The sequence below is a fragment of the Neovison vison genome, chromosome X (genome assembly GCF_020171115.1).
Source record: "Neovison vison isolate M4711 chromosome X, ASM_NN_V1, whole genome shotgun sequence".
In the NCBI taxonomy this organism is placed as follows: Eukaryota; Metazoa; Chordata; class Mammalia; order Carnivora; family Mustelidae; genus Neogale; species Neogale vison.
Window position 1 is genome coordinate 95,131,030 of NC_058105.1, and position 20,752 is coordinate 95,151,781.

At 39.0% G+C, this 20,752-nt stretch overlaps 1 protein-coding gene across 13 annotated transcripts in view; it reads left to right on the top strand.

Moving 5' to 3' along the window:
- Positions 1-20,752, top strand: part of CASK (calcium/calmodulin dependent serine protein kinase) — a 350,383-nt gene that overhangs the window by 240,708 nt on the left and 88,923 nt on the right. For all 13 annotated transcript variants that reach the window (XM_044235607.1, XM_044235608.1, XM_044235613.1 and 10 more), the window contains exon 9: positions 7,525-7,608. In XM_044235607.1, the coding sequence (XP_044091542.1) occupies positions 7,525-7,608 (84 nt within the window). The remainder of the gene's footprint in view (positions 1-7,524; positions 7,609-20,752) is intronic.

Below are 20,752 nucleotides of genomic sequence, written 5' to 3' on the forward strand. Positions count from 1 at the left end.
ACATTCGGCATTAGCTAGAAGACCAATGTCTGTTGTACTGTCTGTAGAGACTACAAAGGGTCTGAAAACCCTTTTATTTTTTTAATATCAGAGGGAATTTTTTCTGTTACATATACCTAAAATGTTAAGCAGTTTCAGTTTAAGCAAAATGCAGTCCAACTTTCACCTCAATTCAGCAATAGTAATAAAGACTCCCTACCAGCATTGTCCATGAAGAACTTTCTGTCACGAGGGCAGTAATATATATCTGAACTGTCCAGCATGGTAGCAACTCGTAATATGCTTGAAATGTGTCTAGTATAACTGAAGAACTGAATTTTTAATTATATTAATTTTTTTCAGATTTATTTATTTGAGAGAGCGAGACAGACACATGCAGGTGTGGGGAGGGGCAGAGGGAGAGAATCTCAAGCAGACTCCCCACTAAACACGGAGCCCGTCTCAGGACTCGAACTCATGACCTGAGCTGAAAGCAAGAGTCAAACACTTAACCAACTGAGCCACCCAGGCATCCCTTAATTACATTTAATTTTAATGAATTTAAATTTAGATAGTTTTACCTAGTGGCCACTGTATTAGAGAAGACTTGGGACTCCTCGTTCAAAAACATGCTGTTACTTGGTTCACCCTTTTTTGGAAACAGTAAATAAAGACAATTAGAAATGGGTCACAGGTTTGGTCCTCTGTAATTTTTTTTTTATTTTCAGCATAATAGTATTCATTATTTTTGCACCACACCCAGTGCTCCATGCAATCTGTGCCCTCTCTAATACCCACCACCTGGTCCCCCCAACCTACCCCCCCCCACCGCCACTGCAAACCCCTCAGATTGTTTTTCAGAGTCCGTAGTCTCTCATGGTTCACCTCCCCTTCCAATTTCCCCCAACTCCCTTCTCCTCTCCATCTCCCCTTGTCCTCCATGCTATTAGTTATGCTCCACAAATAAGTGAAACCATATGATAATTGACTCTCTCTGCTTGACTTATTTCACTCAGCATAATCTCTTCCAGTCCCGTCCATGTTGCTACAAAAGTTGGGTATTCCTCCTTTCTGACGGAGGCATAATACTCCATAGTGTATATGGACCACGTCTTCCTTACTATATTTTATTTTTACATTTTTCTTACGTGATAGGAACATATTATCATTTAGAAAACAACCAAACTTATTTAATAAGCTGTTTGTTGATACAGGCATACATACTTACAGCACTCCTTAATTACTTTACATCAGAGGTTTATACATGTTGACTAGCAAAAACAATTATTAAAACCCATCATGTACCTATACAGCATCTCCTTTAATCTTCATAAAAATCCTGTAAGATTAGTTTTCAAAAAGAAACAGTTAAGAGAATATAAGGTCATACAGCCAGTACCTAAATGACCCAGGATTTGAACAAAAGTCTTTCTGACTCCAGACTCACTGTCTTTCTGCTATATTATACAGCTTCTTTTCATTTGGGTTCTTTGGCTTGTGTTGAAGACCTTCCTGGGTTTGCTTCCCCCCACACCCCCATTCTATCAAAATGCAAAAACAAGTTTTACTCAGAAAGTAAAACAAAGCCCATTTTGATGTTTGTTTTTCCATATATGTTGGTTAAATACCACCAGGCATAACACACCTTAAAATTTTGTTTATAATTTTTTAAATTGAAGTTTAGCTGCCATATGTTTTATTAGTTTCAGATGTTCAAAATAGTGGTTCTACAATTGTGTACCTCATGCACTGCTTGCTACAATAATACCTGTCACTGAACAGAGGAATTATAATATTATCGACTATATTCCATATGCCGTACTTTTCATTATTCTATACTTATTCTATAACTGGAAGTTTGTTCTTCTTAATCTCCTTCACCTGTTTTCGCCTATTCCCCCACCACCACCACCATCCACTCTGGCAACTACCAGTTCATTCTCTGTATTTATGAAACTGTTTATGGTTTTTTTTGGTCGTTTGTTTTGTCTTTTATTATTTTTTTAATTAGGCTCCAAGTCCAGAGTGGGCTTGAACTCACGACCCTGAGGTTGAGAGACAGGTTCTTCCGACTAAGCCAGCCAAGCACCCCTATTTTGTCTTTCTGATTCCACATTTAAGTGAAGTCATACGGTATTTGCCATTCTCTGTCTGAATTAATTTAGCATAATATCCTGTAGGTCCATCTGTGTTGTTGCGAATGGCAAGATTTCATTCTTTTTTATGGCTGAGTAATAGTCCATCGTGTGTTATGTACATGTGTGGTATCACATCTTCCACAAACAGTAACAGCAATCCATTAAAAGATTGCCTTGCTTGTTATAGAATGCTAATTTTATGCTTGTCTCTGCTAGTTAATTATTTGATAAATTCTTACGTCTTCTGTATTGGTGAACCTGTTCTGGCTTGGTGTAGGAAAAGGAGATTAAGTCCCTAAAGACAATAAAATCATTTCCAAGATGTTTAGCATATAGAATCTGGCAGATGTGCTAATTATAGTCATTTTGACATCAAGCATTGTATGTGCACTCAAGAAAAATACAACTTTGCTCTCCAGTAGAACTCTTGTTACATTTAGTCATTAATATAGAAAATAAATTTTAAAGTGTTTGTATTCATTCCTTAGGAATGCCAATGATAATAAGGTAAAATTTTGACAAGACTGACTATAAAGTTCTACATTTAAATTCAAAAATAAATTTCATAAGTACATAATACCAAAATATTGATTTTAGAAGTGGCTCACATGCACACATGAATTTAGGTACAAAATAATAATGTGGGTTGCCTGGGTAGTTCAGTTGGTAAAGTGTCTGCCTTTAGCTCAGGTCATGATCCCAGGGTCCTGGGATCAAATCCCACATCAGGCTCCCTACTCACCGGGGAGCCTGCTTCTCCCTCTTCTTGTGCACTCTCTCTCTCTCTTTCTTTCTGACAAATAAATAAAATCTTTTAAAAAATAAAAAATAGGGGCACCTGTGTGGCTCAGTGGGTTAAGGCCTCTGCCTTCGGCTCAGGTCATGATCCCAGATCCTGGTATCAAGCCCCACATCGGGCTCTCAGCTCAGCTGGGAGCCTGCTTCCTCCTCTCTCTCTGCCTGCCTCTCTGCCTACTTGTGATCTCTGTGTGTCAAATAAATAAACAAAATCTTAAAAAAATAATAATAATGTGATCTTGAATTTAATTTCCAAATGTTATATAGTATTCAGATTAAGAAAATTAAGAGGCCCACTTCATACTAATTAATCTTCATCAGGTATAATGCATCTCTTTTTTTTAAATTAATTTATTTTTTTCAGTGTAACAGTATTCATTGTTTTTGCACCACACCCAGTGCTCCATGCAATCCGTGTGCTCTCTAATACCCACCACCTGGTTCCCCCAACCCCTTCAAAACCCTCAGATTGTTTTTCAGAATCCATAGTCTGTCATGGTTCACCTCCCCTTCCAATTTCCCTCAACTCCCTTCTCCTCTCCATCTCCCCTTGTCCTCCATGCTATTTGTTATGCTCCACAAATAAGTGAAACCATATGATAATTGACTCTCTCTGAATGCATCTCCTTTTTTCCCAGATGCATAATAAGATATAATATCCTCCTACCTTGTAAAGAATAAGTAACATAAACATGTAAAGCACTAGAACAATGCCTGACATGTAATAAGCCCCTCAGTACATGCTAACTATTGTGATGATAGTTACATCCATTTGAGCCATGACTTTTGAGATAATTAATGTGTAGTATTATCTCTACTATCTTATATAGTTGTTTTAAAGATTAAATGAGGGGGGCCCCTGCATGGCTCAGTTACATAAGCATCCGACTCTTCATTTCAGCTTAGGTCATGATCTCAGGGTCTTGAAATCAAATCAAGCCCTGAATCAGGCTCTGTACTCAGCATGCTGAGTCTGCTGGAGATTCTCTCTCTTCCTCTGCCCCTCTTCCTGCTCTTGCACACAGGCTCTCTCTAAAATAAATAAATATTTCTAATTAAAAAAGAAAAAAAGAATATGTGGTGCCTAGGTGGCTCAGTCATTAAGCATCTGCCTTCCGCCCAGGTCATGATCCCCGGGTCCTGGGATCGAACCCCGCATCGGGCTCCCCTTTTTCCTCTCCCCTCCCTCTACTGTGTTCCCTCTCTCGCTGTGTCTCTGTCAGGTAAATAAATAAAATCTTTTTTTTAAAAAAAGAATAAATGGGATAATGCCAGTGAAAGTCCCAAATTCAGTGGCTGGAACAGAGTTAAATACTAACTTAATACCTTCTAAATGTTTATGACCCTCCAAAACTTCATTTCCAGCCCACATTTCTCTCCTGCACTCCAGGCTCGTATTTCCAAGTCCCTACTTGAATCTCCATTTGAACTTTACATATTCAAGCATAATACAGTCAAAACTATAGGCCTGCTCTCTTCCCCATCTCCATTGGTGTCAGACTCCTAGTTGCTCACACTGAAAAACTTGGTGTAGTCTTTGACTCCTCTCTCTCACACCCCACAACCAATCTGTCAGAAAATCCTGTTCTTTCCACCTACAAAATATATTCAGAATTAAGAACTTCTGTTCTTGGAAGGACACTGTAACGAAATGAAAAGATAAGCTATGAAATGGGAGTAAATATTTGCAAATTAGCTATCTGATAAAGGAGTTACATATTTAGGTTATGTAAAGAATCCCTTCTTTTGAACTGTCATTGACACACAATATTATATCCGTTTCATGTGTACGACATAGTAATTGAAAGTTTATATACATTATGAAATAATCACCATGCTAAAACCTAGCTACTATCTGTCACCATACAGAGTTGTTACAATATTATTAACTGTATTTCCTTTGCTGTACATTACATCTCTGTGTCTTATTTATTTTATAACTGGGAGTTTGTACTTTTTAATCCCCTTTCCCTATTTGGGAAGAATTCTTAAAAGTCAGTAATAAGAAAACACCCACCCCAGTTCAGAACAGGGAAATATTTGGAACAGACACTTCTTCAACAAGTAAGATATATGGATGGCAAATAAGCACAAGCAAAGTTGCTCAACATCATGAGTCATCAGGGAAATACAAAGTAATGCCACAATGAGATCTCTATATGCACATGTATGAGAATGAGTAAAATCAAAAAACTAACCATACCAAGTGCTGGTGAGAATATAGAACAACCGGAAGTGATACATTGCTATTGAAATGTAAAATGGTACAACCACTTTGGAAAACAGGTTGGCAGTTTCTTAAAAGTTAAACATACTCCTGTAATACAACCCAGCCTTTCTACTCCTAAGTACTTACCTAAGAGAAATGAAATACATGTCCATACAAAGACTTGTACATTAATATTCATAGCAGCTTTCTATGTAATAGCCAAAATTTGGAAACAACCCACAGTCGATAAGCAGATGAACGAATAAACAAATTATGGCATATCCTTGCAGTGGTATGCCACTCGACAATAAAAAAAGGACTGAACTATTGATACTCGCAACTTCATGGATGAAGTTCAGAACCTTTATGTGGACTGAAACAAGTTGGAAAATGAGTACATACTGTCTGGTTCCATTTCTGTAAAATTCTAGAAAATGCAAACCAATCTGCAGTGACAGAAACAGTGGCTGCCTGGGGACTGGAAGGGAAAGGACGAAGGGACATAGGGAAACTTTCAAGAGTGGTGGGTATATTCATCTTGATTGCAGTGATGCTATTATGCTTATAAATCAAAACTGATCACATTATACATTTTAAGCATGCAGTTTGTTATATGCTAATTACACTTCAGTAAAACATTCTGTGGAAAACAAAATATATTCAGAATCTATCTCCTTTTCACTCTTTACAGTTTTTCCACCTGGTTTCATCTATCATCATCTCCCCCCACAGATTACTGCAATAACCTTCTAACTGGTATCCTTGTCCCCCCCCACACTTTTTTTTTTTCTTAAACCCGTGCCCCCTTCTAATCTGTTTTCAAAACAATAACCAATTGTTTCTTTAAAATTGTCAGATCATGTCACTTCAGCTCAAAACCCTCCATGGCTCCCTCTTCCACGCAGAGTAAAAGGCTGTTTATGTCCTACCCCCAGCCTGTCATCTCTCTGATCTGATCTATTTACTCTACACACCTGGGTCTCCCTGCTAGTTCTTGGAAATTCTAGGTGCACTCCCTCCTTTGGGCCTTTGGATTGGTGGTTCTCCCTGCCTAGACCACTTCCTCACCACTTTTGGGTGTCCTCACAGTAATTGGGCCTACTCTGACCACCCTGTTTTAAACTTCTGTATACCCAACCCCCCTCACTCAGCTTTCTTTTTTGCTTTATTCCATACTGTTTTTATCATACTCCATAATTTACCTTTTTGTATTTCCTTCTCTTATTTGAATATGAGCTATACGAGGGCCTGAATCTTCATTGGTTTTGTTTATTCCTGTATGCCGAATGCATAGAACGACGCCTAGCACATAGTAGTCTCTCAAGAAATATTTCTGAAATGAATACTTACCTAAATCTTTGATGCACTGACAAATTAGAGTTGAACTGAAGGAGATGTTAAGAAGGATGACAAGAGGTTTAAAATATACAGGAGGAATAGCTGAGGCAACTGGAGACATCCCAGAGAATAGATTTAGGAGAAGCGTGATCCCCCTCTTAGCTACTGAACTGTTATTGTATGGAGGAGGTAGGATGTTTGCTCCGTGATGTTGCAGAGGACAGAGCTAATCCAAACAAGCCAGGTGTGGGCCCAGGCTAAGTAAGAACATTTTTACTTTCTTAAAATTATAGTAAGTTACCATAAAATAATGATCACCTACTGGACAAGGTCAAACAGAATAATCCTCCCATCAGGGATTGAAGAGGATCCCACATGGGAAAATGGTTGAATTAGATGGCCTTGAAAATTTGTTCTAGTTCAAAGATACTGGGATTTTTCTTCCCTTTTTTTTCAAGATTTTTATTTATTTATTTGACAGAGATCACAAGTAGGCAGAGAGGCAGACGGAGAGAGAGGAAGGGAAGCAGGCTCCCCGCTGAGCAGAGAGCCCGATGCGGGACTTGATCCCAGGATCCTGGGATCATGACCTGAGCCAAAGGTAGAGGCTTTAACCCTCTGAGCCACCCAGGTGCCCCTGGGATTTTTCTTTTTTTAAATCCAGTTATTCCAGATGACTCCAAATGCTCAGTCATTTGTGGAGTTAGTTTTTCACATGCTCGTATTACCTAACAAGATCATATCAAAGGTAGCTTCATACTTTTCAGAATTATCGTCGGTTATCTTAGCCATATAGCCATACCTGAAAATTATATAACCCATTATTTTAGCCTTTTCTTATGTTGAAAAAATTTTTAAAAAAAGATTATTTTACTATCACTTTTTACCTTCGTAGCTTTCATTTGATAATGTTTACCAGTATCATGGAATAAAATCTCCAGTATTCTAGAATTCAGTCTAAGTTTCATATTTAAGAAATTTGGGCTTTATTGTTTGTTTTTTATTAAGTTTCTTCACTTTTTTAAATGGCTCCATATGTTCATTATCTTTCTTCTTTTATAGGAACGGGATCGTTATGCCTACAAGATTCATCTTCCAGAAACAGTAGAGCAACTGAGGAAATTCAATGCAAGGAGGAAACTAAAGGTAATTAAAGAAATCAGCAAAAACCTTTCTTACAGCTAAATTCTCACTTCTGAAACTTACTTCAATAAGATTTTGGTTTTTAAATCATTTAAGGTAATAGCTAAGTGTGAATCTAAACACAAAATGTTATAATAAATGGAAAATTAATCACATTTTGATTTGTATTATCCTGAAAATTCATATCAGAGATATAATTTTTTAATTTTTTTTAATTTTTTATTTACTTATTGATCTGAGAGAGAGAGAGAGCAAGAAAGAGCTCAAGTGTCGAGGGTCAGTGGGAGGCGGGTAGGGAGAAGCAAGCTTCCTGCTGAGCAGGGATCCCAGTGTGGGACTCGATCTCAGAACCCCAGGATCATGACCCAAGTCAAAGGCAGATGCTTAACAGACTGAGCTACCCAGGCATCCCCATTTTCTCAAATATTTTGACAAAATGTGAGTTCAGCTCAATGAAAACGATACTGGGTTAGAATTGGATAACCATCACAAAGCAGACCACTACCTTGGTCTACTAGAAAATACTTTCAAATTACTTTAGTCACCTTTTCTTTATTCTTCCTAGGTACCTTTCTCCTTTTACCACTCTATCTATGTCACCAAAAATATATATAATTATCCCATGTGGGAAGCCCATTTGATTTTTAAACGTTTTGTAAAAGACCAAACAAAAATAATGGAGTCTTTTAGCACTATTCAAAAATTTTATTTATCTCTTTATTTATCTATTTATTTATTTGAGAGAAGGGGGGAGCAGGGGTAAAGGGAGAGGGAATCTCAAGCAGACTCTATGCTGAGCTCAGAGCCCAACACAGGGCTCAATCCCATAACCCTGAGATCATGACCTGAGCCAAAACCATGAGTTGGACGTTTAATCAACTGAACAACCCAGGCTCCCCAGCACTATTCAAAAATGTTATGTGACAACATCATCCTCCTTCTCAGCTCTTTCCAACAGAGGAAACTCTATTATATTGTGGTCTTGAATTTAACTTACATTTGACTTATTTTTTATTACTCTAAAAACATAATTTTTAACTCCTCTAAGTGGTTGATTGGTTAGTAGTCTTCCTGAGCCAGTGACTCCTACCAATTATAAAACTTTGTGTTTTCGGATAGGTCATAAATTGAAATAACATTCACTATTGAACCCCTGAAATATATGAATAATTGTATACAACTCTAGATTCAGAAGAACATTTATATGAATTTGGGGTAACCTAGGGCACAATATTATTCTATAGATCTGAACTGTCCATCGTGGTAGCTGGTAGCCACATGTAGCTATTTAAATTTAAATCAATGAAAATTAAAACTGAAAGATCAGTTCCCTGGTCACACTAGCACATTTCAAGTGCTCAGTAATCAAATGTGGGTGCCAAATCAGACCACACAGATATAGGACATCTCCATCATTGTAAAAAGTCCTTTTGGACTATGCTATTCTACAGCAAGGGAAATTGCAACATGTCATTGTTGGTGATAATGATTCTCAGTTAAGCCTCTGCCCTAATTGTTTTTGTAGTCAGGGATTCAAACTGGCTCTTCTCTATTTGCTTTAAAAGTCCTTGGCAAAAATAATTATTAATGACATGCCAATATCAAGATGGTGCCCAAAGAAGTTTCCCCGTCTTTGTTTTGTTTTCTTTTGTTTTAAAGATTTTATTTATTTATTTGACAGAGAGATAGCACAAGTAGGCCAAGCATCAGGCAGAGGGAGAAGGAGAAGCAGGCTCCCTGCTGAGCAAGGAGCCCGATGCAGGGACTCGATCCCAGGACCCTGAGATCATGACCTGAGCCAAAGGCAGATGCTTAAGAGGCTGAGCCACCCAGGCAAACCCTGCATCTTTGATATACACCTAAACCAATGTAGCCTACAAGAGAGAAAAAAAATCTTATACAAAGTGAAATTTGGCCAGCTACTTTTAATGTTCATTTCCTCCCCAAAGAAACCATTAATTATCTTTTATTTTTTCCCTTAACTCTTCCCTAGTCTTTTTAACTCTAGAACTGCTTGGGCCCTTATGACATTGCCTTGTCTGGGGCTTTTAGTACAGGCCTTTTACCATGGGGCTCAGGTTTGCTCTATCACAAGAAACCGATGCCATAGTTCTCCCAGTGCCACAAAATCAGACTCAGGCCTAAAATAGCCAGAGTAGTGACTAAGATTCATTTGGACAGGACAAAGCTGTTCCAGCAGAGAGGGGTCATATGAACTTACCACATCCCTTTGCAGAGCTATTTAAGGTTTCAAGACCCACCAAACAACCTAGAATTAGGAACATCAGCAGGGTTGTCACTGACATTTTTTGGCTTCTGGTAAAGCTTTATTCCTTTGTGTGATTCAGCCATCCTGGCTAAAGCATGTTATGCCTGCCCTCCTCAAGGAACTCATTATCTTCATTCTGCCTCCTCTGTGAGCTTCTAGAAGACTGCAACTTTGCTATCTCTCAGAACCCACCACACAGCTTTATTTCAAGTGAACAGCTAGGTAACCATCCTTCTACCCAGCCACTGTTAACCTCCTCAAATGTTGGACAATAACCTAATTTTTTGGACTCCCTTTGAAATGATTAAAAGGGAAGTTCACAGAAAGCAGTAGAAGATTGCTTTTGTTACTTAGAGGAAGTAAATTGTTATTGTCTGTGGCAAGAAGAAACAGAAGGAATACAGCATTATGGGAAGGAGTGGGCCCTAGAGCTACATTGCCCTGGAGTAATCATGGCTCTGACACCTACTAGATGTGTGATCTTGAGCAAGTTGTTTGAATGCGCTGTGCCTCAGAGCACCTGGGTGGCTCAGTCATTTGAGCATCTAACTCTTGATTTTGACTCAGGCCATGAACTTGTGGTTGTGAGATCAAGCCCTGCACTGGGCTCCATACTCAGTGTGAGTCTCCTTGTCCCCCTCCCTCTGCTCTTCCCCCTTGCTCCTGTGCATGCATGGGCTCTCTCTCTCAAATAAATGAATAAAATCTTTTAAATAAATAAATTCTCTGTGCCTCAGTTCCCTTATCTACAAGATGGGGATAATGATAATAGCTAACTCATAGGGCTGTAAGAATTCAATGAATTAATATATTACAGCAGTTAGAATAGTATGTGGCATTCGTAAGTTTTCTATGCATATTGTTATTAACCTTATCATTGTTGTTACTGTTTTATTATGATTCTTTTTTTTAAGATTTATTTACTTATTTGAGAGAATGAGAGTGCATGTAGGGGAAGGAATAGAGGGAGAGGGAGAGAGATAATCTCAAGCAGACTCCACTTCCAGTGTGGAACCTCAGTGTGGTACTCTGTTTATGAATAACTGTAATTCCAGAATGGACACTCCATACTATTTTAGCTTTTTTCTAGTCATTAACAGTAACATTTTGAAGGTTTTTTTTAAGATTTTATTTATATATTTGACAGCGAGATCACAAGTAGGCAGAGAGGCAGGCAGGGTGCAGGGGAAGCAAGCTCCCTGCTGAGCAGAGAGCCTGATGCAGGGCTTGATCCCAGGACCCTGCGATCATGACCTGAAGGCAGAGGCTTAACCCACTGAGCCACCCAGGTGCCCCCATTTTGAAATTTTTAAAAGCTTTTTAAGATGTATAGATGGGGCGCCTGGCTGGCTCAGTCAGTGGAGCATGCAACTCCTAAATTCAAGGTTGGAGTCGTGAGCTTAAGCTCCACATTTGGTGTAGAGTTTATAATCAATCAATCAATCAATAAGTACATACATACATACATACATACAAATAATGTATAGATCACCAAAAACCTCACTGAATAATCTCTGTTTATGTATTTCTTCCAAAGTAATTATGTAATTATGCTTAGACCATTTGGATCACTTGGATTTTCATTTTCCCTCACGTATATAGAGAGGATCTTATACTTGTAGTATACTGTAATATTTACTTCCCTTCCAAAACAGTATGGAGGTCCCTCAAAAAGTTGAAAATGGAGCTACCCTATGACCCAGCAGTCACACTACTGGGCATTTACCCCAAAGATACAAATGTAGTGATCTGAAGAGGCACGTGCACCCGAACGTTTATAGCAGCAATGTCCACAATAGCCAAACTATGGAAAGAACCTAGATGCCCATCAACAGATGAATGGATAAAGAAGATGTGGTGTACACACACACACACACACACACACACACAATGGAATACTATGCAGCCATCAAAAACCCAAAATCTTGCTATCTGCAATGACATGGATGGAACTAAAGAGTATTATGCTGAGCGAAATAAGGCAATTGGAGAAAGACAACTATCATACGACCTCTCTGATATGAGGAATTTGAGAGGCAGGGCAGGGTATCGTGGTGGGTAGGGAGGGAAAAAAATGAAACAAGATGGGATCGGGAAGGAAACAAACATAAGAGACTCCTAATCTCACAAAACAAACTGAGGGTTGCGGGGGGGTGGTGGGAGGTGGGGAAATAGGGATAGGGTGGCTGGGTTATGGACATTGGGGAGGGTATGTGCTATGGTGAGTGCTGTGAAATGTGTAAGCCTGATGATTCGCTGACCTGTATACCTGGGGAAAATAATACACTAGATGTTAATATTAAAAAAAAAGAAACATATACTTCCCTTCCATGACGCACGTCAGGTCTCATTTCCATCATGAGATAGACGTTCTTTAAAGCAGTGGATCTCCAAGTGTGGTCCCCAGATCAGCAGCATTGGCATCACCTTGGAAACTCTTGAAAAATACATATTCTCAGGCTCTAGTACAATCAGGAAAGAAAACAAAAGATAACCGGATTGGAAAGAAAGTAAAACTGTCATTGGTTACAGATAACATGATCCAATATGTGGAAAATTGTAAGATATCCACAAAAAACTCATAGAAATAACAAACAGGGGTACCTGGGTGGCTTAGTTAAGTGTCCAGCTCTTGGTCTTGGCTCAGGTCATGATACTGGGGTCCTGGGATCAAGCCCCACATCAGGCTCTGCTCTCAGCATGGAGTCTGTTAGAGAATAGCTCCCTCGCCCTCTGTTCCTCCCCCTGCTTGTGTTCTTTCTCTCTCTCTCTCTCTAAAACAAATAAAATCTTTTTTTAAAAAAAGGGAGGGGGATAACAAAGAAGTCCAGCAAGGTCACAGGATACAAGATCAGTATACAGAATTAAATTGTATTTCTATATATGAGCAATGAATAATCTTAAAATTAAGAAACAATTCCAGGGCGCCTGGGTGGCTCAGTGGATTAAGCCGCTGCCTTCAGCTCAGGTCATGATCTCAGGGTCCTGGGATCGAGTCCCGCATCGGGCTCTCTGCTCGGCAGGGAGCCTGCTTCCCTCTCTTTCTGCCTGCCTCTCCATCTACTTGTGATTTCTCTCTGTCAAATAAATAAATAAAATCTTTAAAAAAAAAAAAAAGAAACAATTCCATTCATGGTAGCATCAAAAAGAATTAAATGCTTAAGTATAAATTTGACAAAAGAAGTACAAAACCTGTAAACTTACATTGCTGAGAGAAATTAAAGAAAAGCTAAATTAATGGAGAGATATTTAATGTTCATGGACTGGAAGTTTCAGTATTATTAAGATGATAGTGTTTCCCAAGTTGATCTGTAGATTAAACACAAGCTCTTAAGCAGAAATTGACAGATGGGTCCTAAAAATTCATATGGAGATGCAAAGGACCTAGAAGAGCCAAAATAATCTTGAAAAAAGGACCAAGTTGGAGGACTCATACTAACTTAACTATAAGGCTACAGTTATCAGGATTCTGGTACTAGTATGGGATAGGGGTAGACATGTAGATCAGTGAACACAGCTGAGAGTTGAGGAATAAACTCTTATATTTATGGATAGTTGATTTCAATAAACGTGCCAAGGCAATTCAATGGGGGAATGAGTAGTCTTCTCAGCAAATGGTGCTGGGACAATTGGATATCCCATGTGCAAAAAGAGACATAAAAGGCCACATATTGGAGGGCACCTGGGTGGCTCAGTGGGTTAAGCCTCTGCCTTCGGCTCAGGTCATGATCTCAGAGTCCTGAGATTGAGCCCCACATCAGGCTCTCTGCTCAGCAGGGAGCCTGATTCCCCCCTTCTCTCTGCCTGCCTCTCTGCCTACTTGTGATCTCTCTCTGTGTCAAATAAATAAAAAAATTTTTTTTAAAAGGCCACATATTGGATTCCATTTATTTGAATAGAGTTATTAATATCTGTAAATCCATAGAGACTGAAAGTATACTGGTGATTGCCAGGTGCTAGGTAGTGACTGCTTAATGCTTATGAGGATTTGGGGGTGGGGGGAGGTGATGTTCTGGAACTAGGCAGAAACTGTGGCTTTACAACATCGTGAATGTACTGAAAGCTAATGAATTGCACTTTTTTTTTTAAGATTTTATTTAATTATTTGACAGAGAGAGATAGCACAAGTAGGCAGAGAGGTAGGCAGAGGTTAGGGGAAGCAGGGTCCCTGCTGAGCAGAGAGCCTGATGCGGGGCTCGATCCCAGGACCCTGAGATCATGACCTGAGCCGAAGGCAGAGGCTTAACTCACTGAGCCACCCGGGCACCCCTGAGTTGCACTTTAAGATGTTTAGTTTTATGTAAATTTCCCATAGCCCACTTTTTTTTTAACCATATGACAAAATACTTTTCTTACATACTGGTTGCCTTTTCAGTACACTTAAGGGATATGACCCATCCCATAGTAACCATGGCTCACTGCACCACCCAGCTCACCCAAGGGACCAGCCCTCCCTCAGCCTTAGTTATGCTAGAGGTTGGAGGGGCATGTGTTTATTAAAAAAGTCTCATGGTTGATTATGTTTTGGCCACCTTATTGAGAGTCATTACTCTTAAGCACAAACGGTAATGGTTCCACAAAATTCCATCATATTGTATATATCATAACTTAATTAACCAGCTATTAGACACAGGGATCACTTCTCATTTTCCATAGCCATGAATACTATTGTATTGTCTATTTTCATTAATAAAACTATGTATACCTATGATTAATTTCCTAGGGTAACTTTTGTGCTAGTGGAATTGTTGGCATCAAAGTATATGCGTGTATTGAAGACTTTTGGTCTCTATAAATAACCTGCCCTCCAAAAGACTTATACCTGTTTGAGTAAATTTGTATGTATTTTTGGTGAGTTTTACTTTCGAGGTTGAACCTTTTTCTCATTCTGAAAGTTTTGTGGAACTTTTGTATGCCAGAATATAAAACATTACTCATTTTACTTTGAAAGTTCAAGATTACAGCTCATTATTCATTACAGTAATATCTATACTCAACAATCAGAAAGTATTTCTTTCCATATTTGTTCATTCATTTTGGCATGTAACCTCTCAGTAGGCCAAAGGAGATGATAAATCTCTAATGGGAGAATTATTTGAACAATTAACATTAACATCATTTTCAGACTATCTTTCACATATAGATTTTTAAAAAGTTAATGGAACCCTGCATGTGATTCAAATTATCACACACTTCTTTTTCTTCTCCTCTCTTTCATTATTTGGTTCTACATCTTTGAGTGACAGCGGAAAATTTGCATTTCTCATTTTGATTACCAGACATTTCAGATGTTGGGGTTTTTTCCCCCTCTTTTTGTTTTACACTAAGCTCTAGACTTTTAATACTTTCCTTTAAAAAAAATTTCTACAAACAATACTTCCTTTAATAAATACTGTAGGCCTCAGTATAAGACTAGATATGAAAATCCTATTTTCTCAAGTTGAATATTAACATAAGATGCACAAGACAGACTGTGATCCAGGCTGTCTAGAAAATTTGTGCTCGGGGGTTTCTCTTAAGGAGATACACCTCTACTGTCACCCTGGGTGCCGTCTACTTGTAGTTACCGAGCCAGGAGTCAGGTTTGGGGGTGGGGAGCAGTGCTAGGGGAATGTCTGTCAGCATCTGAGCTTGTCTAGGGAAGAGACTCAAAGAATCTGTTCCAGAAATCATTGCGTTACTTCATGAATTATTTCTACCTCTAGAAAGCAAATTTCCCTACAGTGAAGCATGTCGAAGAAATTTTGTAAAGGAAAAAAAAAGAGTAGAAGCAATAGGGGCGCCTGGGTGGCTCAGTCGGTTCAGCATCCAACTCTTGATTTCAGCTCAGGTTGTGATCTCAGGGTTGTGAGATCAAGCTCCACACTGGACATGGAACCTGCTTAAGATTCTCTCTCTCCCTCTGTCCCTTCCTAATCCCCCCCAAATCAAGTGCGCGCTCTCTCTCAAAAAAAAAAAAAAATAGAAGCAATATTCTGTATTTGGGTAAATGTATTGCATTCAGTTCAGGAAATGGTAAGTTTAATCCATGTAATTTAGTTTAGAGGATAAAACCATTTATTCCTTACACTGCACATATAGAAAGTGAGGGAGATTTCTGATAATTTTCTATAATTTTCCTCTATCGATTTTGCAAATTGCCAAAGTATAGCCTGTTGCTTCTCTGAATTACCAGTCAGCCCCTCAAATTCCTGAACTTTGCAGAACTAGAAAAACCTCGGGAATGCCATTATCCAATACTTTACAGAGATGTGCTGTACATGCAATAGCCACTAGCCATATGTGATGATTTTAATTTTAATGAATATCAAAGAAAATTTTACATTTGATTTCTCAGTTGCAGTAGCCATGTATCAAGTGTTCACTACCACATGGGGGCTAGTGGCCACTGTATGAAACGGTACAGGTATAGAACATTTCCGTCAGCACAGAAAGTTCTGTTGTCCAGCACCATCTGGAATCCTAGCACCTCCAAGAGTAATGCTTGCACCTAACCATCGCCTTTTGCACGGTTAACCGGGAAGCTTTAATAGCTGCCTTTTGGCAGTCTTCCCCTTTCTATTAATTCAACAACAACGAACTTAGGGATTTGTCGAGGACCTTTGCACCCTAACAAAAGCCAGCATTTACATACAGTCCTCTCCTATAGCAAGGAGTGGTACAGACGGGGTAAGTAATTGTGGGTTCTACCTACTCAGAGCAGCAAGTCTGCTACCCAGAAGGCACCAATGACTCTGAAAAGTGAAAACTGTTGTTGTGGTATGAACAGTTCCAGAAATAATAATTGAAGTGATTTTGATCTTTCTCTTGATTTTACAAAGCAATTCTATTAATTTCTGATTCTGAAATATAGAACGTATTACTTCCCCAGTTTGGCAGTCTAGCTTTTGAACATTATTATGTATATTAAAAGACCATCTTTATAAAATACTTCTAGGGGCGCCTGGGTGGCTCAGTGGGTTAAAACCTCCTCTCTCTCTGCCTGCTTCTCTGCCTACTTGTGATCTCTGTCTGTCAAATAAATAAATAAAATCTTTAAAAATAAAAGAAATAAAATAAAATAAAATACTTCTACACAGACCCAAAAGGATTCCTAAGATACCTATTCTGTGTAGTTGCTCTTAAATATAGTCATATCTGCTACACTTAACAAGTCTTATTGTTCAGCTTCTTCAGAGAAGATAGCACAGCCTCCTTTAGTCAGATATCCCAACTTAACGTTGTAAAATTCCCTGTTTTAAACCTGCATTTGAGGTCCGTTTGAGTACCCTATGCACATAGACTGTGCTGACTAGACCGAATGACAACTCTGCCTATGACTCTATGGGGATACCAGGAGCTCTGACGTCATCAGTCATCTCCCCTCATCATCATCGAGGACCCAGTTCTTACATGTAATGAACCCAAATCCTTTACCATTTCTACCTTGAAATGGCTATCCAGCCTTCTGGTCATCTCTGTTCAGCCTCAACCTCTCCAAGTTCTATTTCACCCTTTTTAGGGCTTAGAGTTCAGTGTTCTGAACCCTAATAAAATGATCAAAACCCTGTGATGGGTTTTGCCCCCTCAGTATATTACAGTATGACTCTGTGCTGCTTTGCCATTTGGATGCAAAGCCAATTATTCTTCATGTCATTTCAAAACTTGTGTTTGGTATTTGGACTTTTTAAAATGTACCTCCCTGCTTTTGTGTCTATCAGGCTTCATGGTACTTGTTTCTGAGCTCAAGGCACCAAAAAGGGAGTATTGGCTTTTGGCTATTGACGTCAAGTCAGCAGTTCATCTGTATTCACTCTCCTGTTCATTTCTCTCTCTTTTTTAAGATTTTATTTATTTGACAGAGAAGAGCACAAGCAGGGGGAGCAGCAGAGGGAGAGGGAGAAGCAGGCTCCCCCACTGAGCAGGGAGCCCAACATAGGGCTCAGTCCCAGGACTCCGGGATCATGACCCGAGCCAAAGGCAGACACGTAACCAACTGAGCCATCCAGGCACCGCTCTCCTGTTCCTTTCTTGAAAACTGTGTTACCTCCTTAAGTGCATTGAGTAGTTTAACTTAGCAGAAGTCTGAGCTAACCATTTTCTTGTTTTCCACTTCCTAAATGGGACACAGAATCATCTAACTGGGAGCATTCCCTTTGATGTTTGACATATTAACAATAGTTAGGATTGAGTTGAGAATTATTACTTGTAGCTCTGTCTCTTTCTTAAAAAAAGATTTACTTAATTATTTGAGGTGGGGGGGCAGAGGGAGAAGGAAGATCTTTTTTTTTTATGGTTCAGTCAGCCAGCACAGATCTTAAGGGTCTAAACTCTGTTTTTTGTTGTTGTTTTAATGAAATTTTCTTTTTTCAGTGTTCCAAGATTCATTGTTTATGCACCACACCCAGTGCTCCATGCAATACATGTTAATATGTATTAAGGAGGGCATGTATCGCATGGAGCACCCGGAGAAGGAAAGTCTGAAGCAGACACTGTGCTAAGCACAGAGCCCAACATGGGGCTTGATCCCACGCTTGTGAGATCATGACCTGAACCAAAACCAAGCATCAGACGCTTAACCAACTGCACCACACAGGCACCGCAGTTCTCTTTTTGTTTGAATTCAGAATCTGCCTAATTTGCTTAGTGAAAAATTGTATCTTTAATGTCTGCTGTCTTAGCAGATTGTGAATAGTCTTAATTCGTGGTTATTATATTTCAGAACTTACTAAAGTATACCATCTAAATTAAAGTAGGCAGAAAACTTCTTTGTGAAGGATTTGATGAACTGACAAGTTTGAAGAACTACCTGTTTTAAATCTAGATTGATGTCGTTGTACCCAGTCTCTTTCATAGCAATAGTGTAGTACAAGAGGAGGCACACTATGGCCTGGGCACCGAATCTGGCCCATAGCCTACTTTTATATATAAAGATTTATTGGAACACAGCAGTGTGCATATTGTCTGAGGCTGCTTTCATGCTACAGTGCCAGAGTTGAATAGTTGCGACAGAGACCAGATTCCCTGCAGGCCTCAAATATTCATCTGGCCCTTTACAGAAAAAGATTTCTGACACCTGGTATAGTAAAAACCCTTGAACTGGGAGAGCAGTCAGAGGACCTCATTTCTGTTTTTGCTTGATTTTATCTCTTAAGTTGGCAGCAACCTTAACAGGTTGCAAAGCCTCTCCAGACCTCAGTTTCCTCACACGTAAAATGAGTCTTTTAGAATGACTCATCCGCTAAGGTTATAATTCTATAAATCCATAAACTGTTTTGGAACCATTTTGCTGTTTTACATAATAGCTTTGCATTGACTATTCAAACTACATGCAGTCACTGAGTTTAGAGAACTAAATAAAGAAAACTGCTAACCATAAGACAGATAAATTAGGAACTTGCTACTATTGTCTTAAAAGAATTTACCTCTCTAAAGGCTCTTTTAAATAGTGCTTTCCTGGCATAAGTATTTCTAAATCTTTGAACACAGTAGTAGCTGGAACAGGCCCTGAAACATAAACTCAACATATTAAGAAACTCAGTTGAACTTCATTTGGAAAGAAAACTAAAGCATCTCTAAAATGTAGTTTCAGTGTGTGGGAAACTTTTGATATATAAAAATTCCATTCCCACCCAGCTTTTAGGGAACACGTGTGTATGCGAAATGAAATAAGGTTCTACTATAGAAAGAAGAACTCAACATTCGGTGCTGTTTCTTTTTTCATCGTGGTAACTAACTATAATGTTCCACATAGGGACCTCTCATGCATTAACCCTAGACTTCCAGAAATCTAAAAAGTTGGGGCACCTGGCTGGCTCAGTAGGAAGAACATGTGACTCTCAATCTTGGGGTTGTGAATTCAAGTCCCACGTTGGGTGTAGAGATGACTTAAAAATAAAATCTTAAAAAAAAAAAAAAAGGAAATCTAAAAAGTTGCCTGGAATGGTATCACCAAGGTCATGTCTCTCTTTTTTTTTTTTTTGCCCTTCCCTTTCTGCGTTCAATTCATTTCCATGTATATTTGTAGAAAGAAACCCTAACATGCCCCCCCAAAATGAACCTTGTGGAAACATGCTTCAACTAATGTTTTCATATATTTAATAAATGCCTACATACATAAAAAATTTTATCTTTTTCTCTCCCTCTCTGAAAAAAAGGGGGGCGTACCATCTGGGTGGCTCAATTAGTTAAGTCTCTATCTCTTGATTTCGGCTCAGATCATGATCTCAGGGTTGTGAGACTGAGCCCATGTTGGGTTCCATACTGGTCATGGAGCCTGCTTAAGATTTTCTTCGCCCCCTCCCTCTCTTAAAAGAAAAAAAAAAAGATTTTTTTCTTTCTTTGCAGAAAAATCCATGTGTCCAGTATTTAAATTTTATTTTTTTAAAGATTTTATTTATTTATTTGACAGACAGACCACAAGTAGGCAGAGAGGCAGGCAGAGAGAGAAAGGAGGAAGAGAGCCCGATGTGGGGCTCGATCCCAGGACCCTGGGATCATGACCTGAGCCGAAGGCAGAGGCTTTAAGCCACTGAGCCACCCAGGCGCCCCTCAGTATTTAAAATTTAGACTTAGACTAAGTGACTACTTAAGTGATTTGATACTTTAACTACCTAAATGAGCAATTCTACTTGGACCAGCAAAAGGCTGTGCTCATGTTCTAGTGATATATCGGTAAGCCTAGTGATGGTTTACACTTCCAAAATGATTTACGGTTTGCAAAGCACTTTCGTATACAGTATGATTTTTGACAGTCCTGTACAGTAAGTTATGTCAGTTTTAATATTTTCACATTACAACTGAGAAAGACTTCAAGAGGTTAAATAATCAACTCAAGTAGTATCAGGCAGCTGGAAAATGGCAGAGCCATGGAACATACCCAGATTTTGACCCACGCCT